The sequence below is a fragment of the Cricetulus griseus genome (assembly GCF_003668045.3).
Source record: "Cricetulus griseus strain 17A/GY chromosome 1 unlocalized genomic scaffold, alternate assembly CriGri-PICRH-1.0 chr1_0, whole genome shotgun sequence".
In the NCBI taxonomy this organism is placed as follows: Eukaryota; Metazoa; Chordata; class Mammalia; order Rodentia; family Cricetidae; genus Cricetulus; species Cricetulus griseus.
Window position 1 is genome coordinate 151,049,650 of NW_023276806.1, and position 21,990 is coordinate 151,071,639.

At 46.8% G+C, this 21,990-nt stretch overlaps 1 protein-coding gene across 2 annotated transcripts in view; it reads left to right on the plus strand.

Moving 5' to 3' along the window:
• Nuak1 (NUAK family kinase 1) overlaps positions 1–21,990 on the plus strand; it is a 71,653-nt gene that overhangs the window by 37,328 nt on the left and 12,335 nt on the right. For both annotated transcript variants that reach the window (XM_027392511.2, XM_027392512.2), the window contains 2 exons: positions 12,398–12,549; positions 14,195–14,260. In XM_027392511.2, the coding sequence (XP_027248312.1) occupies positions 12,398–12,549; positions 14,195–14,260 (218 nt within the window). The remainder of the gene's footprint in view (positions 1–12,397; positions 12,550–14,194; positions 14,261–21,990) is intronic.

The window sequence follows — 21,990 nt, forward strand, 5'->3', positions numbered from 1 at the left end:
TACTGCACAGCACAGGGCTGGGGAGTTCCTGTGTCCCATCTGGCAGTAGTACCGCATTTGAAAGCAAAAAGGGGGGCCCTAGAGAAGATGCAGCCTGGGCCTTCACTTGTGTTTAGGGTTCTGGAGATCTCTCTTTCTGGCCAGATCTGGCTGTATCCCTTTATTGGCTCTTTGTGTTGTGATGTGCTCAGGGTGGGTGATCCTTTCATTCCTTTTATCTTAGGTAAGGGGGATTCTGGCTTCCTGTAACACACAGAAAGACTTATTTTGGTATTCATTACTTATGATAGCTCTCCTGAGTAGGCATGTTTAAAACATGATCTTTAAACTTAAGAAAAGAAGAAGCGAAGCAGACATCCTCCTCTTTGATGAGCATGTCTGTCTCCTGTGCTGTCTTGTGAACCTATGCCTTGAGAAGATATAGGAGCTTGTATTCTCAAACATCTTTGGATGAAGTCACTGCCTGTGAAAAGTCCTTTCCATCTTTCTAGAAAGCAAATTAACATAGGTTTTTATATTATTTATTACCTGTCCCCCTCCATTGTTGCCAGGAAATTGAGGTAGACACTCAAAGCAGCTGGTGGTGTCCATAGTCAGGAGAAGAGAGAAAATGGGAGCGTGACCACTTGTGTGTGCTTAGTGTTCTTGCTTCACTCACACGGTCCAGGACCCAAAGCACAAGGAATGGTGCTGCCCAAGGTGGGCGACTCTGAAGACAAGCTCCCACAGACAAACCCACAGTCCAGCCTGACCAGGAAAATTCTCATTGAGGTTCTTCCAGGTGATTCTACCAAGTAGAAGCCAAAACCATTTCTCTAACCCCACCCCCATGTGCGTATGTGTGTGTGTGCTGTGTGCATGAGTGAGTGTGTGCCCGTGGGTATGTGCAGGTGAATGTATATATGTTTCTTTCTCATCACTTGGTTTGAGTCCTGAGGACCAGAGTGAGGTATGCTCTCTGCCAAGTAGGCTATCTCCCAGTCCCAAATATCCTTCTTAAAAGCTGTCCATCACATGGGATTCGGGTAGATACTTCTGGAATGGGATATCTCTTTTGCTCCCTGTTGAAAAAAAAACTCTGTTCCAGAAATCCTAATAAGTGGAGGAGAAATGAAGAGACATGTCTGTGGAGAAGGCTGTTGCTCACATTGGGCACCACAGACCCTTACCTGTGGCCAGGGCCAGGGGGATTGTGAAAAATGTTCCCACAGAATCCAGCAGAGGTCCAGGGGTCAGAGAATGCTGTTGCCCACCCCCTGAGAAGTGAAGGTAGTTCCCTGGAGTGCAACAGTCTCAAAGTGTGGCATTCTCAAAGGGCGGTCCAGAACCAGTGAAATTAGCATCAGCTGGACCTGCCCAGCCCCCTGAACCTCTGGCCTGCTCTGCCATCTGTTCAAAAGCAGACTGCCAGGAGGAGTCTGCTGTGTCTTCAAGTGTGAGAACCACTGTTGAAAGTGGGACTGAGTTTCTTAGGTTGGTTACTTGGGAATGCTAATGATGGAAGCACCTCATATTTTGCAGGCTTTTGTGTGCCTGTCCAGGGGTCTTGAGAGGCAAGACATGCAAGCAGGTCCTGATTTAGGATGGTTCTTGATTTGGTCTCTCACAAAGACAGAGAGATGATTGAATTGATCCTGTACCATTTGTTTATTTGCGTAGTTATTCTTCACTCATCACAAATGTGTTGAGCTCTTATGTTCCCAAGTACTATCCTGGTAGGACAAATGTGGAAGTGGCCAGTCTGACTAATCCCTAGGAAGCTGAGGTTCCTTATCTATACAGTGGGGCATTGTCTTAATACTCTGTACCTTGTAGGATTACATGTGCAAAGGAAAAGAACAGCTAGGCATTTGTTGGTATCTGCTTAATAAATGCTAGAGAGTATTACTTTGTATTTCATTGTATGTGTAGCATGTATGCATGTATGTGTTACATTTGTGTAGGAGTATGTGTATGTGAGTGTGCATGCATGTACACACACGTGTGTGTATATATGTGTATGTGTGTAGGCCCAGGATTGATGTTGGTCTCCCTTGATTGGTCTCCTCCTGAACTCGGCACTCTCTTATATGGCTAGTCTCTTTAGCCATCTTTCTCTGGGAGATCCTATTCCTAGCTCTTTTATGCTGGGATTCTAGGTGGGACTCATGCCCTTTTGGCTTTTATATGGTTCTAGGGGTTCAAACTCTAGTTGTCCTGATTATGTGGCAGGCACTTTACCCATGAAGCTGTCTCTTCTTCCTGATTATTATTATGGATATGATATCTGAAGATAAGGAGCTCTGTCTTAGTCCTGATTTTCAGGGAATGATATCTGAAGATAAGTGAGATGTCCTTTCTGGCTGGAGTGTACACTTATTGGGGTGGTGTTAGGGACTAGTACAGTAGGCTGAGACCATATTTCCCAGGTCCCTGATTGGCAATTAGGTGCACATGAACACTCCTATGGCATTTGTGACACTAATGTCTGTACCTCAGCCCCAAGGCTTCTGATTGAATTGGTCAGGCTGGGAAATGTGGTGTGATTCCTGCTACAAAGAGGACAATAAGCATTGCTCTCGAAACCTGTGTTGGTCTAATTATCTGTCATCAATGAGTCCAAGAACATGTTCTGGCCACAGTCACCAAAGAGCAGTGGGCAATTCTTTAGCTTTGGGTTGAATTCATAAGCCATTTGGATGTTGTCCTCCTCAGGGATCTCAGAGTCCCATGGCAAATTTCTGGGTATTGATTTAATACACCTCTCCACTGCCAGCCTCCCAGGTTCCCAGTGAAATCCTCGCAGCCTGGACCAAGTACCTGGCCCTCCTCTGTTCCTGAGTCCCCAAGGGCTCTCCTCACTTTAAACTGTGGGGTGAGTGCCTCAACTGTGTGTCAGCACAGCCGCATTTTAATTGTTAAATTAGCTGTCTGACCTTAAAGTGTATTATTTTAGTTTGATTACACCCAAGTCATTTTTCTAGAGGCTAGAGATTAGAAATAAAACAAACAAAAAACTAATGTTTCTCTCTGCTTGTCTTGCCTCGCCCTCCTGAGTTTCCTGGAATTCAATATTTTCTAGCGCTTTAAATAATGTCACTTGTACTTGAAGCTAAGTTTTAAAAGAATTTTAAAAGAATAAATAAAACTATATTGTGTTTAATATAGGGTCTTTTGAGATGAACTGGGTCACTTAATCATTTGCTTAGACCATCAGAATCATGCATTTCAGAAGGAAGGCTCATAGAACCCCTAAGAGTGACCTTTTATGTGGCTACTGAAGGAAGATTGGGTGACCTATGACTTCTGTCCAGGTGTTTTTGATTGGGAATTCATGCTTCTCTCCACCACTCCATCCGCTCTGATACACCTGAGGTATTTACTTGTTGTTTGTGCTATCAACCTCACTGGACTCTGACATTGGGTAGCACTAGGGACTGAAACAGAGACCCCGGTTAAGAGAGCTGGGCTTGGGAATAGAGAGATGGTTCAGTGGTTAAGAACACTTCCCACTCTTGCCAAGGACCTGATTGGTTCCCAGTATCTACATCCAGTAACTCATAACCTTCTATAATTCCAATTCCAGGAGATCTGATACCCTCTTCTCATGCCAACAAGTACCCACGCTCACAAGCTCATATCCACACATACATGTACACTCATACAAATGTTTTATAATAAATCTCTAAGAAAGAAAGGAAACTGGACTTAATTTTGTAGGGGGCCAATGGAGTCTGATGTCTGTACAAGTGAATTCACTGTTGGCTTCATCATTGTCCTCTTACCTCCTCTCTCTCTCCTCCTCCCTCTTCTCCCCCCCCCCCTCTCTCTCTCTCTCACACACACACACACACACCACCCCAACTACATCTACCACCACCGCAGAAATGTGCTCTTCTGGGTGGATTCTCCCTTTGCCGGTCTGTGAACCTGGCTCTCATTCAGGTCCATCTTCATCTCTCCTTACACCATGAGACTTGTTGCCCATTGTAGCAACTGGTACTTCTTCGTGTTCTGACAGTTGTGTGCTGTCATAATCTTTACAAAGAGGCCCCAAGGGAGAGTGTGACAAGGTACCCTTCAGGATGGCTCAGCCATACACAGAGGAGGGTAGGTGATAAGCACTATCTTGGCTTCTCTTCCTTGGCCAGGTGGGTGGGAGTGAGCCAGGCCCCCACAACAAAGCCTCCTGCTGAGGTTTGTGGAAGAGGAACCAAGGCTGTCACTGCTGGAGTCAGGGTAGCATGCTTGTTTAAAGAAATTGACTATGTTAGTCTAGATCCTTCACTTCTATCTGGAGTGGTTGTGAGAGTTCAGATTCATTATTGGGGATATGCTGACTGACACTCATCTTCTCATAGTGACTGGTGCGCTCTCTCTCTCTCTCTCTCTCTCTCTCTCTCTCTCTCTCTTTCTCTCTCTCTCTCTCTCGTGCGCGCTCGTGTGTGTGTGTGTGTGTGTGTGTGTGTGTGTGTGTGTGTAAGGCTGTGACACAGCAGTAGAAGAGATCACCAGTGTGATGAGTTTGTAGTAGTACCATTCTACCTTAGAGCCCCACTGAGTTGCCGTGGAAATACCCCGCCACCATCACCAGGAGGCTGGAGTCCAGTGACCAGTCCAAGCTACTACCCTTGAGACCCCTCTTCTTTATCCTAACCTTGTGCTTTGATCTCATAGAATTTGGTATTGGACCCCCCACAGCATTTATAACCCTGGCATAAGGGCAAAATTCTTCAACATCTCTTCGTCCTCCAATAATGCCCATACCTTGCTTTTCTCTAGTTGTTTGACTTTTTGAAACTAGGTCTCTGTTACCTGACTGGCCTCTCTTCCCAGTGTCCTGAGAGTCAGAATTATAGGCATCCACAACCACACCCAATTACACTTTCATCCCTTTGCTTCTGAGTTCCCGAAGTCCACCTCTGGCAGTGGGTGGCCAGCTTGGGTATGGTTTTCCTCAAGCATCACAGCCAACAGCCAGAACGAGTGTTGGTGTATTGTGAGACGTGTGTGAACCAAAAAGCCTTCCATTGTCCAAACTGGGAAGTGCCAGCCTGTGACTCAGCTCTGACCACCCTGTTGACAATGGGAGTTAGTAGTCCAGCTGAATTTTCTCACCCTCACTGCAGGGGGCTTCCAGACATCACAGGACTGTTTTGTGAAGCCATGAGCCCCTGAGGTATTTACAGTTTAGTTCTTGGGAATATATTTTTGAAGAATTAATCCTGTAATGACTTGATGACTAATTAGGTGGCAGCCTACTCTTTCAAGAAAAGATTCTTGTGTTTCTGAAATAAAAAGCTGACTAGGGCTTTCTGTGAGAATCTTCCTTGTCTTTAATAAAAGTGAGTCCCCCTGGGAGTGGAAAGGTATTTCTGTCAGTTTGAGGACATCAATAAAAACATTGTTGCTGCCTGGTACGAGTAGAGGCACCCTGGACAGAAAGAATCCAAACCATGGAGAGAACTCTAACCAGTCTTCTCCTAAGTCCTGATCCATTTCTTTAAAACCAACCACCTAATTTTCCTCCCTCAAGAGTCCACATGAATCAGAAAGCTCCAGGACCATTGGCCCCCACCTACAGCATCCTGTAAATTGGCCCCCACTTCACTCTCTTGCTAAAAGGCCTAGTGTATTTGACTCAAAAATGGCCAGTGGATGGTTAAAAATCCCAGGGTCACCGGAGTCCTCAGTGTTTCTTCTGGACCAGAATGTTGTTTTTATGTTATATAATTTCTCAGGCTATTCAAGTTGTGTTATTAACCTTGGAGGCAGCAGAAGGGAGTCCTTAAGAGCCTTGTAATTAATTAGTGCAGTTGTGAAAGCCAGGCAATCCAAAGTCAGACCTGTCAGGGTGCACATTTGATAAAATTCAGGCTTAATGTGGAGAAGCAGTTGTTACTATAGCAACCAACCCCTCCCCACTTTCTCTCTTGAAATAGAAATAAACACAAAACAAGAAAAGTAAACCTAGTTGGTTTCTTGGAAGCAACAAGACACTGACAGAAGAAAAGGGAAGTGCCTGGGTTTCCTTTGGTATGCCAAAACAATAGCAATAGTATATCTAATTAAAGCAAACCCCTAGTCGTTTGGCCTGTTGAGTTCCATGCCCATTTTCTCTGGGAATCTTTTCAAACTTATTTGGATTTGCATTACTGATCCTTCTCTCTGGTCCTCTAGATACTAAAAGTCTGAGCCATCCTTAGTTTGGCTCACAGATTATTTAGTAGGCTCTGTTCATTTCCAAATAGGACACAACTCCTCGAAGGCAAAGGCTGTGCCTTGTATTGTTTTGTCGGCTTTAACACATAGCAGAATGCTCAGACAGCGACTTCATAGGCTGATAAAGGGTGTTCAGAAAAAGCCGTGAATTGGACTCTATCACAGAGAAACTTGGCCGAGTACAGTGCGGGAAGAGAGAAGGAATCAAGGGAGAGTCATAGTAAAAACCTGAATTTGTTTTCAGTCACACATTTGGATTCAAAGCCTTCTTGGGGTATCTGTCCAACAATAACACATCAGAAGACATGGTGTGCAAGCATGCTCCCAGCTGGGCTGGAGAGACAGACAGCTCAATAGTTAAATGTGTTGTTCTCATAGGGGACCTAGGTTCAGTCACATCACAGACATTGTGCCTCATAACCATCCAAAACTCCAGTTCCAGGGGCACCAATGCCCTCTTCTCACCTCTGAGGGCACCAGGCACAAACCTGGTGAACCTACATACATGTAGGCAAAATACTCATACACATAAAATAAAAACAATAAATACAATAACAAAATAATAATAAAAGATCCCAGCATCTCTGCCTATAAGTATCCACAGCTGGAATTGGTTCAATATTTATCTGAAGTAGAATGGATAAACCACACAGTACCCTGCATGGTAGAGAAATCACAGCAGCAAGGATGAAGACTCTGAAACTACAGAGACCAATGTGAATTACTCTCACATACAGTATTTGGGGTTATTGAAGTCACACATAAGAATATCTCCTACATGAACCATCATTTAAGAACTTCAAAAGAAACAAAATTCACCTGCCTGATTGGCTTATAGGCAACATATTGTGATATTGGCTTCTTTATTTTATTATTTATATTATGTATGAGTGTTCAGTCTGCATGTATACCTGCACTCCAGAAGAGGGCATCAGATCCTGTTGAAGATGGTTGTGAGCCACCATGTGGTTGCTGGGAATAGAACGCAGGACCTCTGGAAGAGTAGCCAGTGCTCTTAACTGCTGAGCCATCTCTCCAGCCCCCATGATACTGGCTTACTTCAATCCCAGGGAGATGGTTAGGGGCAGAGGGAACAGAGTGGGGTGACTGAAGGATGCTGTCAGTGTTGATGCTAGGTGGGAGTAATGGTTCTTCAGTTATGAAATGGGGTAACATTGACACAGGCTGAGCATCCCTGATTCAAAAATCTGAAGTCTGAGATGCTTCAAACGTGCTAAATGTCTTAAGCACCAAAGTGATAGACCACACATGGAAAATCTCATACCATGAAACTGTTTCATGCCCACAGTTACTAAAAATATTGGGCAGGATTATTGTTTTAACTTGGGGTGATAGACACCATGACAAAAACACAAAACCTGGAAGGAAAGGATTTATTTCAGTTTACCTGTTACAGTCTATCATGGGGGGAAGCCAGGACAGGAACCTGGAGGCAGACCTGAAGTGGAAGCCACGGAGGAATGCTGTTCACTGGCTTGCTTTCAGGCTGTCATCAACTGCTTTCCTTATACACCCTAGGATAACTTTCCCAGGTGGCCCCGCCCACAGTGGGCTGTGCCTTCTCTATCAACAAGAAAATGCCCCGAGACAGGCTCACAGACCAATATGATAAAGGCAATTGCTCAGCCGAGGGTCCCTCTCTTATGTCCTTTGAGTTTGTGTCGATTAACTAGGACAATTGCCTTCAGCCTATTTGTATGAGATGTACATGAAATATAAGTAAATTTTGTGTTTAGACTGGGGTCCCTCAAGGTATGTTATTTTGTATTGCAGATATTTTAAAATCCAAAGAAGCCATCCCTTTGGTCCCAAGCTGCTGGTCCCTGTAACACTTTCACAGGATCATTGTGGTCAGTCAGTGCGGAGTGTGTGACATGCAGTCACTGGTGAAGATGCAAACACATTGTAAAGGCGGAGAGGTCACTGTGTGGGAGGAAGTGCGTTTTGAACTGTCTCAAAGGTTCAGGACTCCTGAAGCTACTCTGGTCTTCATTTCACTCTTTTCTGTTGTCTTGGCAGTGTTTCCTCACCTGCTTGGCTGCCTGGGAGCTTCTCATGGGTATTCACTACCTCGGTATTTCATCATAGCCCTCTTCTTACTTCTTGTTCCCTGGGACCTGCCAGAGTCTGGTAGCAGTACTGTTGGCTGCTTTCCCATGCTGTTTCTTCCAGCATGTCTGTCCTCTCCCTCTCTTGATTGGGTAGCATCTTCTTTAATTAACTCCAGTGTCATCTACATAGTAGGTACTTTATACTGCTGTCGCTTTACTGAAACTCAGGCTGGGCACCTCAGGGTCCTGGCACAGTGCTTCGGGCTGATTCAGGCTGAGCTAAGTTTCTATTCAGGGCCTGCAGTTTCCTGGTAGGCCTGGCAAGTCAAGGGCCGCAGCAGTTTTCCTTACCATCGTGGAGCCACCACGCTTCTGGGTAAAACTGTCTGGCCAAGAGACACAGGCTTTCATTTTTGAGAAAGGAAACCCTTCCCAAGTGATGGAAAATAAGCTTTTGCTTAGTGACTAATAACATAAACACAGACAAGATTTCTGAGCTTATAAATAACCAGTTGTAAGAGTGCCAAGGGGAACAGCCCATTTTGTGAGAAGAATGGTCACGACTATTCCTCCCACCTCTGTGATAGTGACCATAGTCATGGGTAAGGAGCCTCAGGTCTAGTTGTAGAAACTTGTCATTCCTCGGTGCCAATTCCCAAGACCTTACCCATACCCATTATGGGGACTGGGCTATTCTGGAAAAGGAATAGCTGTTATGGAAGAGCTGCCCAAGAGTCAGGTGACAAAGTCCTTCAAGTGGGACCCAACACAGTGCTGAGTCAGCTCACGGATCCTGTCCTCACATTCTCTCAGGGCCATTGCTTGATGAGAGCCAGGAGGAAGGACTGGTGTGTCTGGATGGTGACAGAGGCTGATCGTACAGTCCTGTCCTGTCCTGGTCCTGCTTGCACTCTCTGTAATCTGAGCCTTGCCTTACCAGGTGCCCCCCTCTATAAAATAGGAAGGTTAAAGGTCCACACCCATGTGACATCATTCACACAAAAGGCTTCTTAGCACACGGCTGGCACATAGTAGGCCTACAGTCTGTGGTGCTGTTGTTAAGAAAGAGCTCAAGAGGCTTCAGCAGCCTCCTTGACCAGTCACTGTGCTCTCCAGTGCAGAGTTCTCTTTGGCATTTAACTCATCTAATGTGATATTTGAGCCTTGGCCGTAAACTTGGCCTGCCTCCTATAGAGGGTGCAGATGGCATCCCAGAGCCAGGCCTAGCCACATGGGGAATTCTATGGTCTTGCCGACTGCGCATGACAAGGGGGTGGGTGGGTGTGATGCCATCATATGTGTCCAGTGTTTCCTGTACTGTGTCCAGAGCCCTTCCTCTGGATGTAAGTGGGAACATGGAGGTATCCTGGTTCACCTGCAAAACCTAAGAAAAGAACCTGATGTCCAGGGGCAGCTCTGTTTAGTCACCAAGTCCTCCCCCCACCCCACAACACCTTGCAGGATCTGTGCTCCAGAAAGGAGATCCACACTGGTCTTCTGCTTCTAAGCCATTTGGCAGTGGGGTGACAGAGAGGGGTTAGAAGTCAGTGAGGATGGAGCTGTGGTGGAGTGACAATTGTAAGGGGACCCAGAGTGTGTATTTTGGAAGTCACACCATCAGGCCATGCCAGCAGAAGTTACTTAGTGAAAACTGTCACACTGAATGATGTTGAACAAAGTTGAAAAGGGAGGAGCCAGCCCCTGGGATAGTCCTGTCTGTGGGAGGCATGCTACCTGTTCTTTAGGTGACAGTCCCAATCTCCATAAAGGGTGATCCGGAGTCTGTGATGTGAGGTCCTTGTTTATTTTATGGGTCAAAGCACTTAACTCTTTTATTCCTTCACCCTGCCTTAAAAAAAAGTTTGGAAGCTTGCTGCTTTTCCTGTGCATGCCACTCCTTCATTTTTGCAGCTCAAACCATGTATCCCGAGGATAGTTAATGAAAAGTGCACTCCAGGCTGAAAACCTGGTAGGAGCCAAAATGGCTGGGTACAGAGAGGCCAGCAGACGCCCAGCAGTCAGTGTTATCTGGCTGTCCCCTTTCCTCTCCCCGCTTCCTACCTCCTTCCCATTCATTTTATCGGAGAGGGTTGGCTGGACTGGAAGGAGCCAGAAAGGAACTGGCGGGGGTGGAAGGTGACCTAGCAGCCAGTGACACGGTTTGTGAGGACAGGGGACCAAGCCTTAGGCAGGTTTCAGTTCAACTCAGTTGCTCATTGCATGTGTGTATTTTGGTGCCAGGTGCTGGGGTCCAATAATATTAAAATAAAACTGTAACAGCCGTTACTGAGTGCTAAGCATCTACCATCTTGTTATCAGTGCATTTCCCCAACAGTTCTAAGAAATGTTTTCTGATTTCACTCACATTTCACACTTGGTGTAACGGAAGCACAGACAAGGTAAGCAATTTCCTAGCGTTCCACAGCCAGCAAGGACAAAATCCTGGGTTTTAGTTCTTTCAGCCCAAGCTCAGAGTCCAGGCAGAGAAAAATGGATATATGAGCCAGGATGTAAGAGGCAGAAGGCATGTGGTATATAGATAAATAGAGCAAAGGCTGCATCGATGCATCCCTGGCCAGGATAGGGAGGGCTAAGGGTAGGGGGAGAGCAGGGAGGTGGGAGCAATAGCTCGTGCATAAATGTAAGAAATGTAAGTGACAGTTCTGGGTTGTTGGACATTGAGGTGGTCTGGGAACAGTTGAAGCTGGCAAGGTGGAGGTGGGTGGAAGGAGGGTCTGGACCCTCTGCATCTTCTATGAAGGATGCACTGGAGATGCTTGTACTTAGTCGTGTCTTCACTTTAAAGACTTCTTACTTGAAAGCCTGAAAGGCTCCTGTGGCAATGGGGTGACTGGAGTGGCACCGAGGACGTGGAGCCGTCACTCCTCCTTGGCTTTTTCTCTTCTGCTCATGTGTTGGCCTTTGGTGTCTGTCTGGAACCCAGAGTTTGGTTATAACAGCTGGAATATGTCAGTTGGGAGAGAGCCTTGACAAACGTTGTGGAAAAAGATACCTGCGATAGGAGGAGGCAGGGTGAGAAGGGCCTGGGGTTGGAGGCAGAGACACCCAGATGCAGAGGAATGCAGGGATCCTGACTCCTTAGTCATGCCAGGGCCCACTGCTAAGTGATTCTCCTCAGCTCTCAGGGAAGCCTCCTCCTCCAGTGGATCTGCACCCAATCTCGGAAGCATTACCTGAGGCTTCTGCAAAGCTCACAGCCTCCATAGGCCCCATTAGCTTCTTCCTTGACTTTCAAATGGTAAAATTTCAAATGTTCCCTGGTGGTGTGCTGTAAGGTTTAAATGAATGAAACAGGTGCAAGCAGGGCCTATAGGATGGTGGTGTGGTGAAATGAATCAAGCTTGATATGAAAAATGGGAAGTCCAAATGGTTTTGAGCAAAGAGAAAGAGATAACAGATGGGGGACCGAGAGGCTTTGCTGGAGATGTGGTACCCACCCTGTCTGCCTCAGATGGGTGATGAGTGGTAGCGTGTGAGTGTGTGTGTGTGTGTGTGTGTGTGTGTGTGTGTGTGTGTGTGTGTGTGTGTGAAGTGTGTGTGAGTGTGTATGAGCTGTGGAGGACGTGGGGGTCAGTGGACAACCTCCAGAGTCGGCACTCATGTTCCACCTTGTGTCCAACTGTCTCTGATTTGGTGCTGTGTAAGCCAGCCTGGCTCATGTGGCTTCCGGGGACTCCGAGTTTCACCATCCCTGTGTAGAGATACTGCATTTGACTTTTACCTGGTTTATAGGGTTCTGAGCTCACATCTGGCAACAAGCCCTTTACCTGAACCATCGACACAGTCCTGTGCTTGTGTTGTTAATTCTCCTCTATCCTCTCCGCAGAGAACTAAGCAGGGGTAGGAGACTGGTGAGAAATGACCTTGTTAATGGGAATGGGGTCTGCACCAAAGACCCAGGTATGTTTCTGTCAACTGTACAAGGCAGGGACAGAGTGAAGCTACCATTGTCCCAAGTCCTCCTAATGCTGAAAGCACAGCTTTGTGACTCCACCCCCATCTGGCCCAGTGACATCTCCATGGTCCTCTTTGCTTCATCTCCGAAGTCATAATTAGTCCTGCTGGCTAACAGTGTTTGTTTATTTCCCTCCCCTCCCCCACAGTGTTTGAGAACAAAGATAAGATTGTGATCATCATGGAATATGCCAGCAAAGGAGAGTTGTATGATTACATCAGCGAGCGGAGACGCCTCAGTGAGAGGGAGACCAGGCACTTCTTCAGGCAGATCGTGTCTGCTGTGCACTATTGTCACAAGGTATGGTGGGGCTTTACACTTTGCCTGTAGATGGCCTTCTGACACCTCATGACACATTTAATATCATAAAAGCCTTGTTAGTTGATCGTGACATGTGCGGAGAATTTACCAAGTAGAGAGAATAATCCCTCTATTCAAATCCCATGTGTGTATGTGCAGGTATGTTCATTTGTGCATGTGTGTGTAGAGGCCAGAGGTCACTGTCAAGTGTCCTCCTCAGTTACTTCCCACCTTAATTTTAGAGACAGGGTCTCTCACTGAACCTGGAGCTCGCCAGCTCCACTAGACTGGCTTGCTAGTGAGCCCTCAGGATCTGCCTGTCTCTGTATGTCAGTGCTAGGGTTGTAGACATGCACCCCACAACCTTTGGTTGACCTCTGTGGACCTGAGAGACACTTCTGATCAGATGTGTCCTCAAGTGACACTGGAAAGCACCACAGACAGCACTTCCGTTATCTGAAGTGTGTGAACGAGTGGCTTCTGTATGAATGGGACTTTCTTAGACTTGTTCCATCTACTGTCAGCCAGGAATGTGACCATGTGAACCAAACTTCCTTCAGTATTTAAACAGAACCTGCTTGCCTGTTCTCCATGTCTCTTCTCCAGGAGACCTGGTTTTTCAATCACCTTCTCAGAGCCTGGATCAGCAAAAACAATAGTACAGGGATACATATACACTCTCTCCAGTCTCGGATTGTGGAGATGTTAGAAGCTATCACACAGGAAGGAAAACAAATCACAAAGAACCAACTGTAGTCATGCCATCAGTTTGTGCATCACAGCAGCTTCCTCTGAGGAAGCCATTTCTGCAGAATGATGTTGGGGACCCACTCCTCATCACGTTCACACAGCCCCCAAGAATTTTTTTCAGTCTTCTGCTTTTCCTGCCCACCAGCTCCTGGGAGCCTTGCAACAGGCCCAGCATTCCTGCTGGGCAGAGCCATGTCCCCAGCACTTTGGTGTCCTCTTCCCTGTAAGCTGCTCTGAAGTTCAGCTTCCAGAATGGTCAGAGCTTGCCCGAATGAAAAGGGCATGCAGTGTGACAGTCCCCAGTGGCTCTGGCTCATTGACCTGCAACCACATCTCCGTTTTCATCAGCTCTGACTCCTGCAGAATGGAGAGAGGAACTTTCAAGTCTTTCCAGCTGGCTGCTTAGGAAGTATCCCAGACAAAGCTTAGGAGACTGGATCAGGCCCCTTTCCAGCATGAGGGATGCATGCAGGCAGGCAGACAGACAGACATGCAGGCAGGCTGTCCCTGGAGTCCTATGCTCTGAGTCCCCAACTGAGATGTCTGCTGTTTCCCAGGAACCCCACCTCAGACAGGGTCTGCATCGCCTCTCACAGCAGAATTACATTCCCACAAAGAATCCCCCTGCCAGTTTACAGGCTCTGGGGGAGAATGGATTCCAGTCATTTTTCCTTTAACCACACAGCAAGTGACTAATGCTCTCCTGTCGCTGGACGCTGTCTGGGGAGAGTCCTGACAGGGGAGCAGGCCTGAAGGATGGAGGTGAAGACCACCGGGGCTGGTGCATTTCTTTCATCTGTCAGACTGTCCCCTCTGCGCCCCACTGTCCCCAGATCGCCTACTGTCTATCATCCCACTCGCTCCTGTTCAGTTCTTCCCTGTTTTCTCATTGCAGAACGGTGTGGTCCACCGGGACTTGAAGCTAGAGAATATACTGCTTGATGACAACTGCAATATTAAGGTAAAGCTCAGACAGGGCCTGAGTATTGCGGCTGGGTGTGGCAAGTGGGTGTGGCTTCCCATAGGGCTGGGTCTGAGGCAGCCACTATCTCAGCTGACAGGCTGGCTCTGGGAAAAACTCCCAGCAATCAGCTCATTCAGTTTAATTCAGTCAGCAGGCATTACGGAATTGCCTACAGCCTACCTGACTCTCCTCTTTCAGCTAGGACAGCAACTGACACATGGTCCCTGCCTACAGGAAGCCCACAATCTGGAATTCTCGATACAAAAGCAACAAATGTATTTCCTATGTATTTCAGCTCCTACTGGCTTACTACTCTCATAAATCCCTCTTTCAGACAGCATATGAGATGGGCGGCATTTCAATTGTAACTCACATAAACATAGGCACAGATAAGTCGGATAGCACATCCAGGTTGTAGTCTGATCCCCGACAGTCCAAGTTTATGTCACTATGCAGATATGATAAAAGGGCCCCAAGTTATTTTAAACCTAGATGTCTCCCCCAGCCCACCCCATTTTTTGGCTTTTGAGGGTCTCATGTAGCCCAGGCTGGTCTCACACTTGCTATGTAGCTAAGGAATGGCCTTGAGCTGACTCTTCCTCCCTCTACTCCCCAAGTGCTGAGGGTTGGGGTCAGGGATGGTTAGGTTTAGGGTACAGGCAAACAGCTTACACCCGACTTTAGACGCCTTACCTTGGCCACATCTCCATGACCTCCTTCTCATTCTCTCACCTTAGAAGCAGCTATAGAATTGAAAGCAAGATAAAATGATGGCAGTATTTATTCAGAAAGAGTGGCTGGGGGCTGGAGAGATGGCCCAGCAATTAAGAACATTTGCTGCTCATCCAACGTTTAGTTCCTAGCCCCCACATTGGGCTGCTCCCAAACACCTGTTAATTCCAGCTCCAGGGGATCGTATGCCCCCTTCTGGCTTCTACAGATGCCCACACTCATGTGTACATAGGTCTGCATGCCAGACACATGTACATACACATAATTAGAAATAAAAATCAATCTTTAAAAAAGAAATGGTGAGTGATGGAGCTCACTTTTTTCCTGGCTGCTGCTGGAGCTGGAGAAAGCACTTCGGGGTTCAAGGGCCTCCCGGGGAGCACTCTGGATGTCCTTTAGACCACTACTGCAAAATAAGCAAACACCATTTCAAAATAAACGGAGCTCTCTGTATGGGTTTCATCATGAAATGGTCTCAGTACTCCCAGCCCTGCAGGGGCCTTCCGACTGGACACTGGTGACGTGAATGGCTTGCCCCTGCTCTCCAGACAAGGCATAGGAACAATCTCACACCTTCCTCTTTTGTTGTTTCTGCTGTCTGTTTAAGACTGTGTGATGGAACCCTATCCTTGCTTCGAAGGTTGGAGCTGTTTCAGGGTTTGGACTCTGTAGAAGATGGCATTCAATCATTGGTCACCAGTGTCCTTTGACAGTCCTTAAAAGACACAACCCCATGACCTCCTACTCAACAGAGTGGTTGGCCTCAGTCACTGATTGATGTGCAGTCCATAGAGTCTGGTGAAGCCGTTCTCCCTAGGAACAGGAAGTGAAATCTCAAGGGCTCTCTTGTCCTTTCTGGCAAGTGCTGTATTATTCTAGAAGGAACACTGACTGTCAAGTTAAACAATTACGGATTGGGAATGTATTTGGTGGTGGAGTACTTGCTGGTCACGTATGAAGTCCTGGGTTCAGCCCCCGGTATTGAAAGGGTGGAGAAACAACTTATGGGCTGTGGTGTTTCCTAGCTCCATGACACTGGAAAACTCCGGAACCCAGTTTCTTCAGTTACAAAACAGGGAATAGTAACAGCTGCAGACATCCCAAGACTTTCTCTATGTTCAGATTTAAACTGTTGACATAATGCATATGTACAAATGAGGCCGGGCTGGGGACAGTCACTCTGGAGTTGGGAAGCCTAGGTTTGTTCTACAGCTTCTCTTGATGGCAGGATTTTGGATACATCTCTCACCCATTGAACTTAGTTTCCCCTGTGAAGTAGGGAAGCTAGCTCCATGTCTAGGGTTTATTTGTTTATTATCTCCAGTGATTTTTTCTGAGAGTTTCTGTGGGCCAATTGTGGGCATGGCTAACAAATGTGAAAATTGTAGATAAAAATATAGTTGAAGGAGACAGCACTTAACTATGTCCCTCCTGAGATGACCCCTGGAGGAGAGATTGCATGGAGAGCCAGCTGCTAGGAAAGTGGCTTCTGGGGAGGGGTGGCCGGGTCCTGCTAAGATTGGAGCCTTGCCTTCTAAGGGGTTTGTACCATCCATTGATCTCAGAGACTCTGTCCAGATTCGTCCTGCCACCTGTCGCTGGAGCCCTCAGAACTAAATGTAGTCTTTCCAAGGTCTGGAATGTGAGTCTCCCGCCTGGGGATTGGGTCTATGGTACAGTGTGACCTCCTGTCCCATGGTGTAATCCCAGAAGTGATAAGGCGCATAGCTTCCTGTGGAGTCATATAATTCCCTAATAGAGGAGAAGAATGGCTAGAATTCAGAAAGTAATTGTAGAGAGGACAGTGGGGCAGCAGCCTGGAAGAAATCCCATTGGCAAATGCAATGGAGCAGTGACTTCAGGGTGAACTGCTCTTGGGGACCAAGTTTTCAATCTGGGATCCTATGTTTTTGTAGCCACGTAGCATACATAGTACTTCACAAAATTCAGGTTTGGTCCTGTATTTCTCTTTGTCTTTTTCTTAGGAATCTCTGCTTCTGCTCCTGGCACTTCCCAGGGTGGGAACACACACACACACACACACACACACACACACACACGCACACCAAACAAAATCTTTTCTTTTAAAAAGCCGTCACTTACTGTTTTCTTCATTGTTCAAAGAATTTGACAAAGACCTGTTATTCTACTTGGAAAAAAAAAAAAAAACTTGGTGAGGGTCAATTACCAAACCACAATGTCTAAGGGATGTGCCTGAGATGGTGCCATGCATCAGTAATTTTTTGTGTCTTTGTTTTCCTGGAGCATCTGATAATGCCTGGCATATGTAGGCTTTTAGAACTGTTTGATATGGGGGCAAAGGAGTTGGGATTAGAACTCACATGTTTGACTGCCAGGCAAACTCTTTTCATCATGTCACACCCACTTCCAAGGTTTTATAAGAATGTGTTTCGGCTGGTATTGATCTGTCTTCTGGCTGTACAGCCCCACTCTTCCTGACTCAGCATTTTGGTGTTGATCTGTCTTCTGACTGTATGGCCCACTCTTTCTGACTCAGCAGTTTGCAGAAGTGAATTTAGAAAGGACACTTGCTGACAAAAGCAGTCAGACACATGGCCACAAGCTGGCCTCTGTGTGAATGTATCGTTGCCCGGGCCTAGGGGGGCCATCGATACAAATGTGTTAGCAACCAACCAGATCTGAGTGGCAAGGTCTTCATGTGTGTGTGTGGGGGGGAGGGGTCCAAAAAGTGTGTTTAAGGAAGCCGGATGGAGGTCCAAAAAGCCCCTAAAGATGCTTCTGTTTAAACTTGTTAGATGTTGCTGCAATTTTGGTGTGATTGTTATGAGCTGTGTGGCCCATTCCGCATCCCGTCTTTGCCTGACAACGATTTGCAAAGAGCACATCTGGTTTTGGAAATTATTTATCTGGCCACGGCAAGAGGGTGCGGTTTCTAAAAATATTCACGCAGTCCAACAGCAGAAGGAATGAGTGCAATGCAGGGCTTCAGATTGCATTCCGTCCTCTGTGGAAGCATGGACTAAAATAGCACCCAGCCTAGCATTAATTTGCAATTAATAAAAACAGGCCAGATTCACATCCCACTCTGGGAGAATGGAATGCTGACAATTCCCATAGAAGGCTCCTGTAAAAGTGCCTCCCCGGAAGAGGGCCTTGCACCAGGGTCAGCTGACCTCCTCCATGAGGGCTGGGAATCTGCTGAGCTCTCAGAGCTCAGGGTAGAGGAGCAGAGGGGAGATGGTCCGCGGTTGCTGTGCTGCTGAGGAAAAGAAAAGAAGCTTTGACTGGCAAGGGACAAGATGAGATAGAAATCTTGGCAGCTTAGTGAGATGAGGCTAGAGATCACAGACCTCATGGCTTTGCTTAGACAAGTGGGAGAACTTTGTATTCTTGCACTAACTGGTTCATTTACTCATTGTGTGTGCACATGTGTATACTCATGACATGTTTATGTTACAGTAGTCTCTGCTGCCTACAGTCGTTCATCTGTTCCCTCAGGAGCTGAATGAATACCTACTATCAGCGGTATCTCTTTGATAATAAAATGCTTATCAAGTGTCAAATACTGTATCTTTAGTCTTGTGCTGGGTGTTGGGGAATTTAATTCTGAGTCAGATAGCCAGGTCCCTTTTGTGTCGCAGCTCGGAGTCTGGCAATCTGGACCAGTAGTGATAACCAGTCACCAGATGTTAAGAAGACAAAGAAGATAAGGTTCTTCCCAGAGTAGACTTGGGATTTCAGCTGGGGCTGAGAGCAATAAACAAAGGAATGCATGATGCAGTTGTCCAGTGAAGGAAATCAGGTCAGGATGGGGCTGGAGCCAGGTGGTGCTGTCCAGTGAGCTTGGTCCAGGAAGGCTCCTTTGCATTGCACTTGGACTCCTCAAATCTACAGAGCTTTCTCTGGCTTCCTGGCCATGGAACATACTGTTCCCTCTGTCTGGAATGCCCTTTCCATTCCTTGTTGTGTGTTTGTCCCTAAGGGGTCTTCCTCCAGAAAGTTTTTCTTATCCCTTGGCAGGCCAGATGCTCCCATGCCATCTGGACATGCTAAACAGGAAGAGGTGAATCTGTCTAGCCCAGTAAAGCAGAAAGCCCTTGTGGAGGAAGTGGTGACAGATCTGAGCTCTGGAGGCTGGGGAAGGGTCCAATGGAAAGGAACACAGTGCTGAGCTTGCAGAGGAGAGGGAACTGCACTGAACTCCCGCTGGGCCAGACCTTCTGGGTGTCATTTCATTTGTTCTTCAGAATATCCTCACTGGGGTGGGACTGCCTGCCTGCCTGATTTTGGCAGGAAGGGAGATTCCTATAGCTAATCAGGAATGAGACTGACTACAAACCTCTACCCACTCCACCAGATTCCACTCTTTATTGCCAACCCCAAGATTTGCCCTCTGTCCGAAGGAAGGTCACCCAAGGGTCCTTTCACTTCCTTCTATTAGAGTGCTGTTGACTGGCAGACAGCTGTCCCCAAGAGAGAATCTCCAAATGCTGGTAGTGGCCAGTGACTGGGCCGATGGAGTCTCTATGCACAGAGCAGCCATCCAGGGTACTAGAAGTGTGTGCAGCTAAGTGGCATTGGTTTACATTAGCACCCTTGGCAAGATGGGCCTTGCAACACCCTCTATTAAGCATTTCCCAGATTGTTCCTGGTCTTAAGACCATGTGAGCTTAAATCTTCTGAAGATGAGAGCTTGTTACTCCCCCTGCTCATTGTTCCACTCACTGCCTTCTTTGCAACTGCACAGGATAGTGACTGTCCTGGGCAAAGCCAGTAATTAACTCTAAGGCTGGAAAAGAGTGATGTACTGTGTCTTCCTGCATAGGATTACTAGCCTCCTGGAGTCATGGAAAGTCCAATAACTCCCCTTGACATGGAGTTTACTAGCCGGGAAGGCTCTGTGCAGACTCCCCAGGCAAGCCAGTTTCCTCAGTTTCTTCATCTGCCAACAGGGAATAATAGTGAGAACTTTCTCCAAGGGCTGTTGTGAGGACTGTCTACAGGGGTTTGTATAGGGCTCCTGCACAGTGCCGAGCTCCCATCGATGCTGCTGCTGTGATCATTGCAGTTCTTACCCACTGAGTGTGATTTTCCCAACCCTGGCTATTGTTATTGAAGATCCGTTTCCTAGCAAACACAACCGAGACTCAGAGATACAGAAGTGTCATAACTCTGTTACTGAAAGCCTGCTATATGGTCGACGTGCAGTTTGCACTTGCCAGGTGTCTGTTAATTTGTTTTCTCAACAGCCCTTCCTAGTAGATCATGGTGTCAGCATCAGCTACATTTTACAGATAAAAAGTCTCAGGCTTAGGAGGGCTGGAAGTACAAGTGGTTTTTGTTACAATGCAGCTTTCTATTTCTGGGGGACTGGGGCAGGGCCTGGGAGTTTGGAGATGGTGCTGATGATGCTGGGTCATGGGCCAGGTAGGAGTAGTGCTAGACTGACTGACTGGCATGCCTCAGAACTGGGAAGGGATGGAGCTGGAGCTGGAACTAGAGTACTTTAGCTTTTCCCCGTCCTGGCATCTGGCCGCTCAAGCTGGACCTGCCTCTCTCATATACAGGTGAAGATCATATCTCTTGCTCTGAATTGGGCACTGGCTCCTTGGGCTTTACGCTCTGAGCTGGCCTCTAGCTGTTAATGGAGATGGCTATGACTTACAGTCTCCAGTCCTTTTAACAACTCTGTAGGTAAGCATTCAGAGTCTGTAGACAGACAAATGGAGTGGTGTGGAATTATTGCCTAGTAATGACAAGATCAGAGTTCAAACCCAATTATTGTGACTCAAACCTCTGATCTCTGAGTGTAGGGCCCTTCATCTAAGATACTGAAAGGGACTGGCCTAAGACGCCTCGTCACAAGCTTCCTTTATTAGCAATTTAAGTCAACCAGCTGGTGCCTCCTTTTCCAAGTGAGCTTGCCATTCATAGTGACCTTTAGGTTAATTCTTTTTTGATGGTGGCAAAATATGCAGAATGTAACTTAAAACCTACTGCACTTGGGGGTGTAGCACAGAGGCAGGAAGTGCCCAGCTGTAGACCGCAGTCCTCCTCTACACTTGGACCTCCAAGCCCCTTAAGTTCTGGCTCCTTGCTTCTCTTTCCCCCAGCCCCTGGCAATCACTACCGTTCTACTTTCCATTTCTATGAATTTGTCTACTCTAGGGACCGTGTATAAATAGAATCAGACAGTGAGTGTCTTTCTGTGCCTGGATTATTTCAAACTGCACTTGTCTTCAAGGTTCACCTGTGCTGAAGTGGGGTTAAGCCTGTTGACATGTGAGTGATCCCCCCTAATTTATCTCTTTCAGTCCGATTTTCACTTAGCAGGGCACACCTCTAGAGAGGATGGATAGTCACAATGACAGTCACAAATTAAACTCATGAGCTTTACCTTCTCTGATGCCTTTCAGGGTGGAAGCTGAGCTGCAGGAGGTAATATGACACCAGAGGGTGATTCTGACCCACTATGGGACAGGACAACAGTTTAGCACCAGCAGCAACAACAAAAACAAACAAACAAGCCCCCCTAAACAGAGAGGCTTCTTTCTCCAAAGTTGAACAGTGTATCAGCAAAGAACTGATAGTGGGGTGGGGCTGCCAAGTCCAAGATGCAGTGAAGTGATGCTGCTGATGCTGGTTCAAGGACCAGAGTGGGGTGGGACCAGCCTGACTGGCATGCCTCTGTTAGGTAGAGATGGTAAGAGATGTAGTTGATGGGTGGAAGCATCCTTTTACAGAGTTGGGCAGCTTTTCTTTATGATGGTCAGCAAATCTCCTTAGGACCCCCAACATTCAGCCACTTCATTTCCTGCCATTCAGGCCTCTTCTACATGGCCATCAGTTCTAAGACATAATAGCTTTTGCTTATGTTTACATTTACCCTCAATTATTTCGGTTTTTCCTGCACTCTTGTGCGTTTTGCTTTTTCTTAGGTTGCTGGTATTTGTATTTAGTTTGAGTCTCTTGGTAGAGTAGTGTTTAGTTACAAAGGATGCCTTAAATAATGA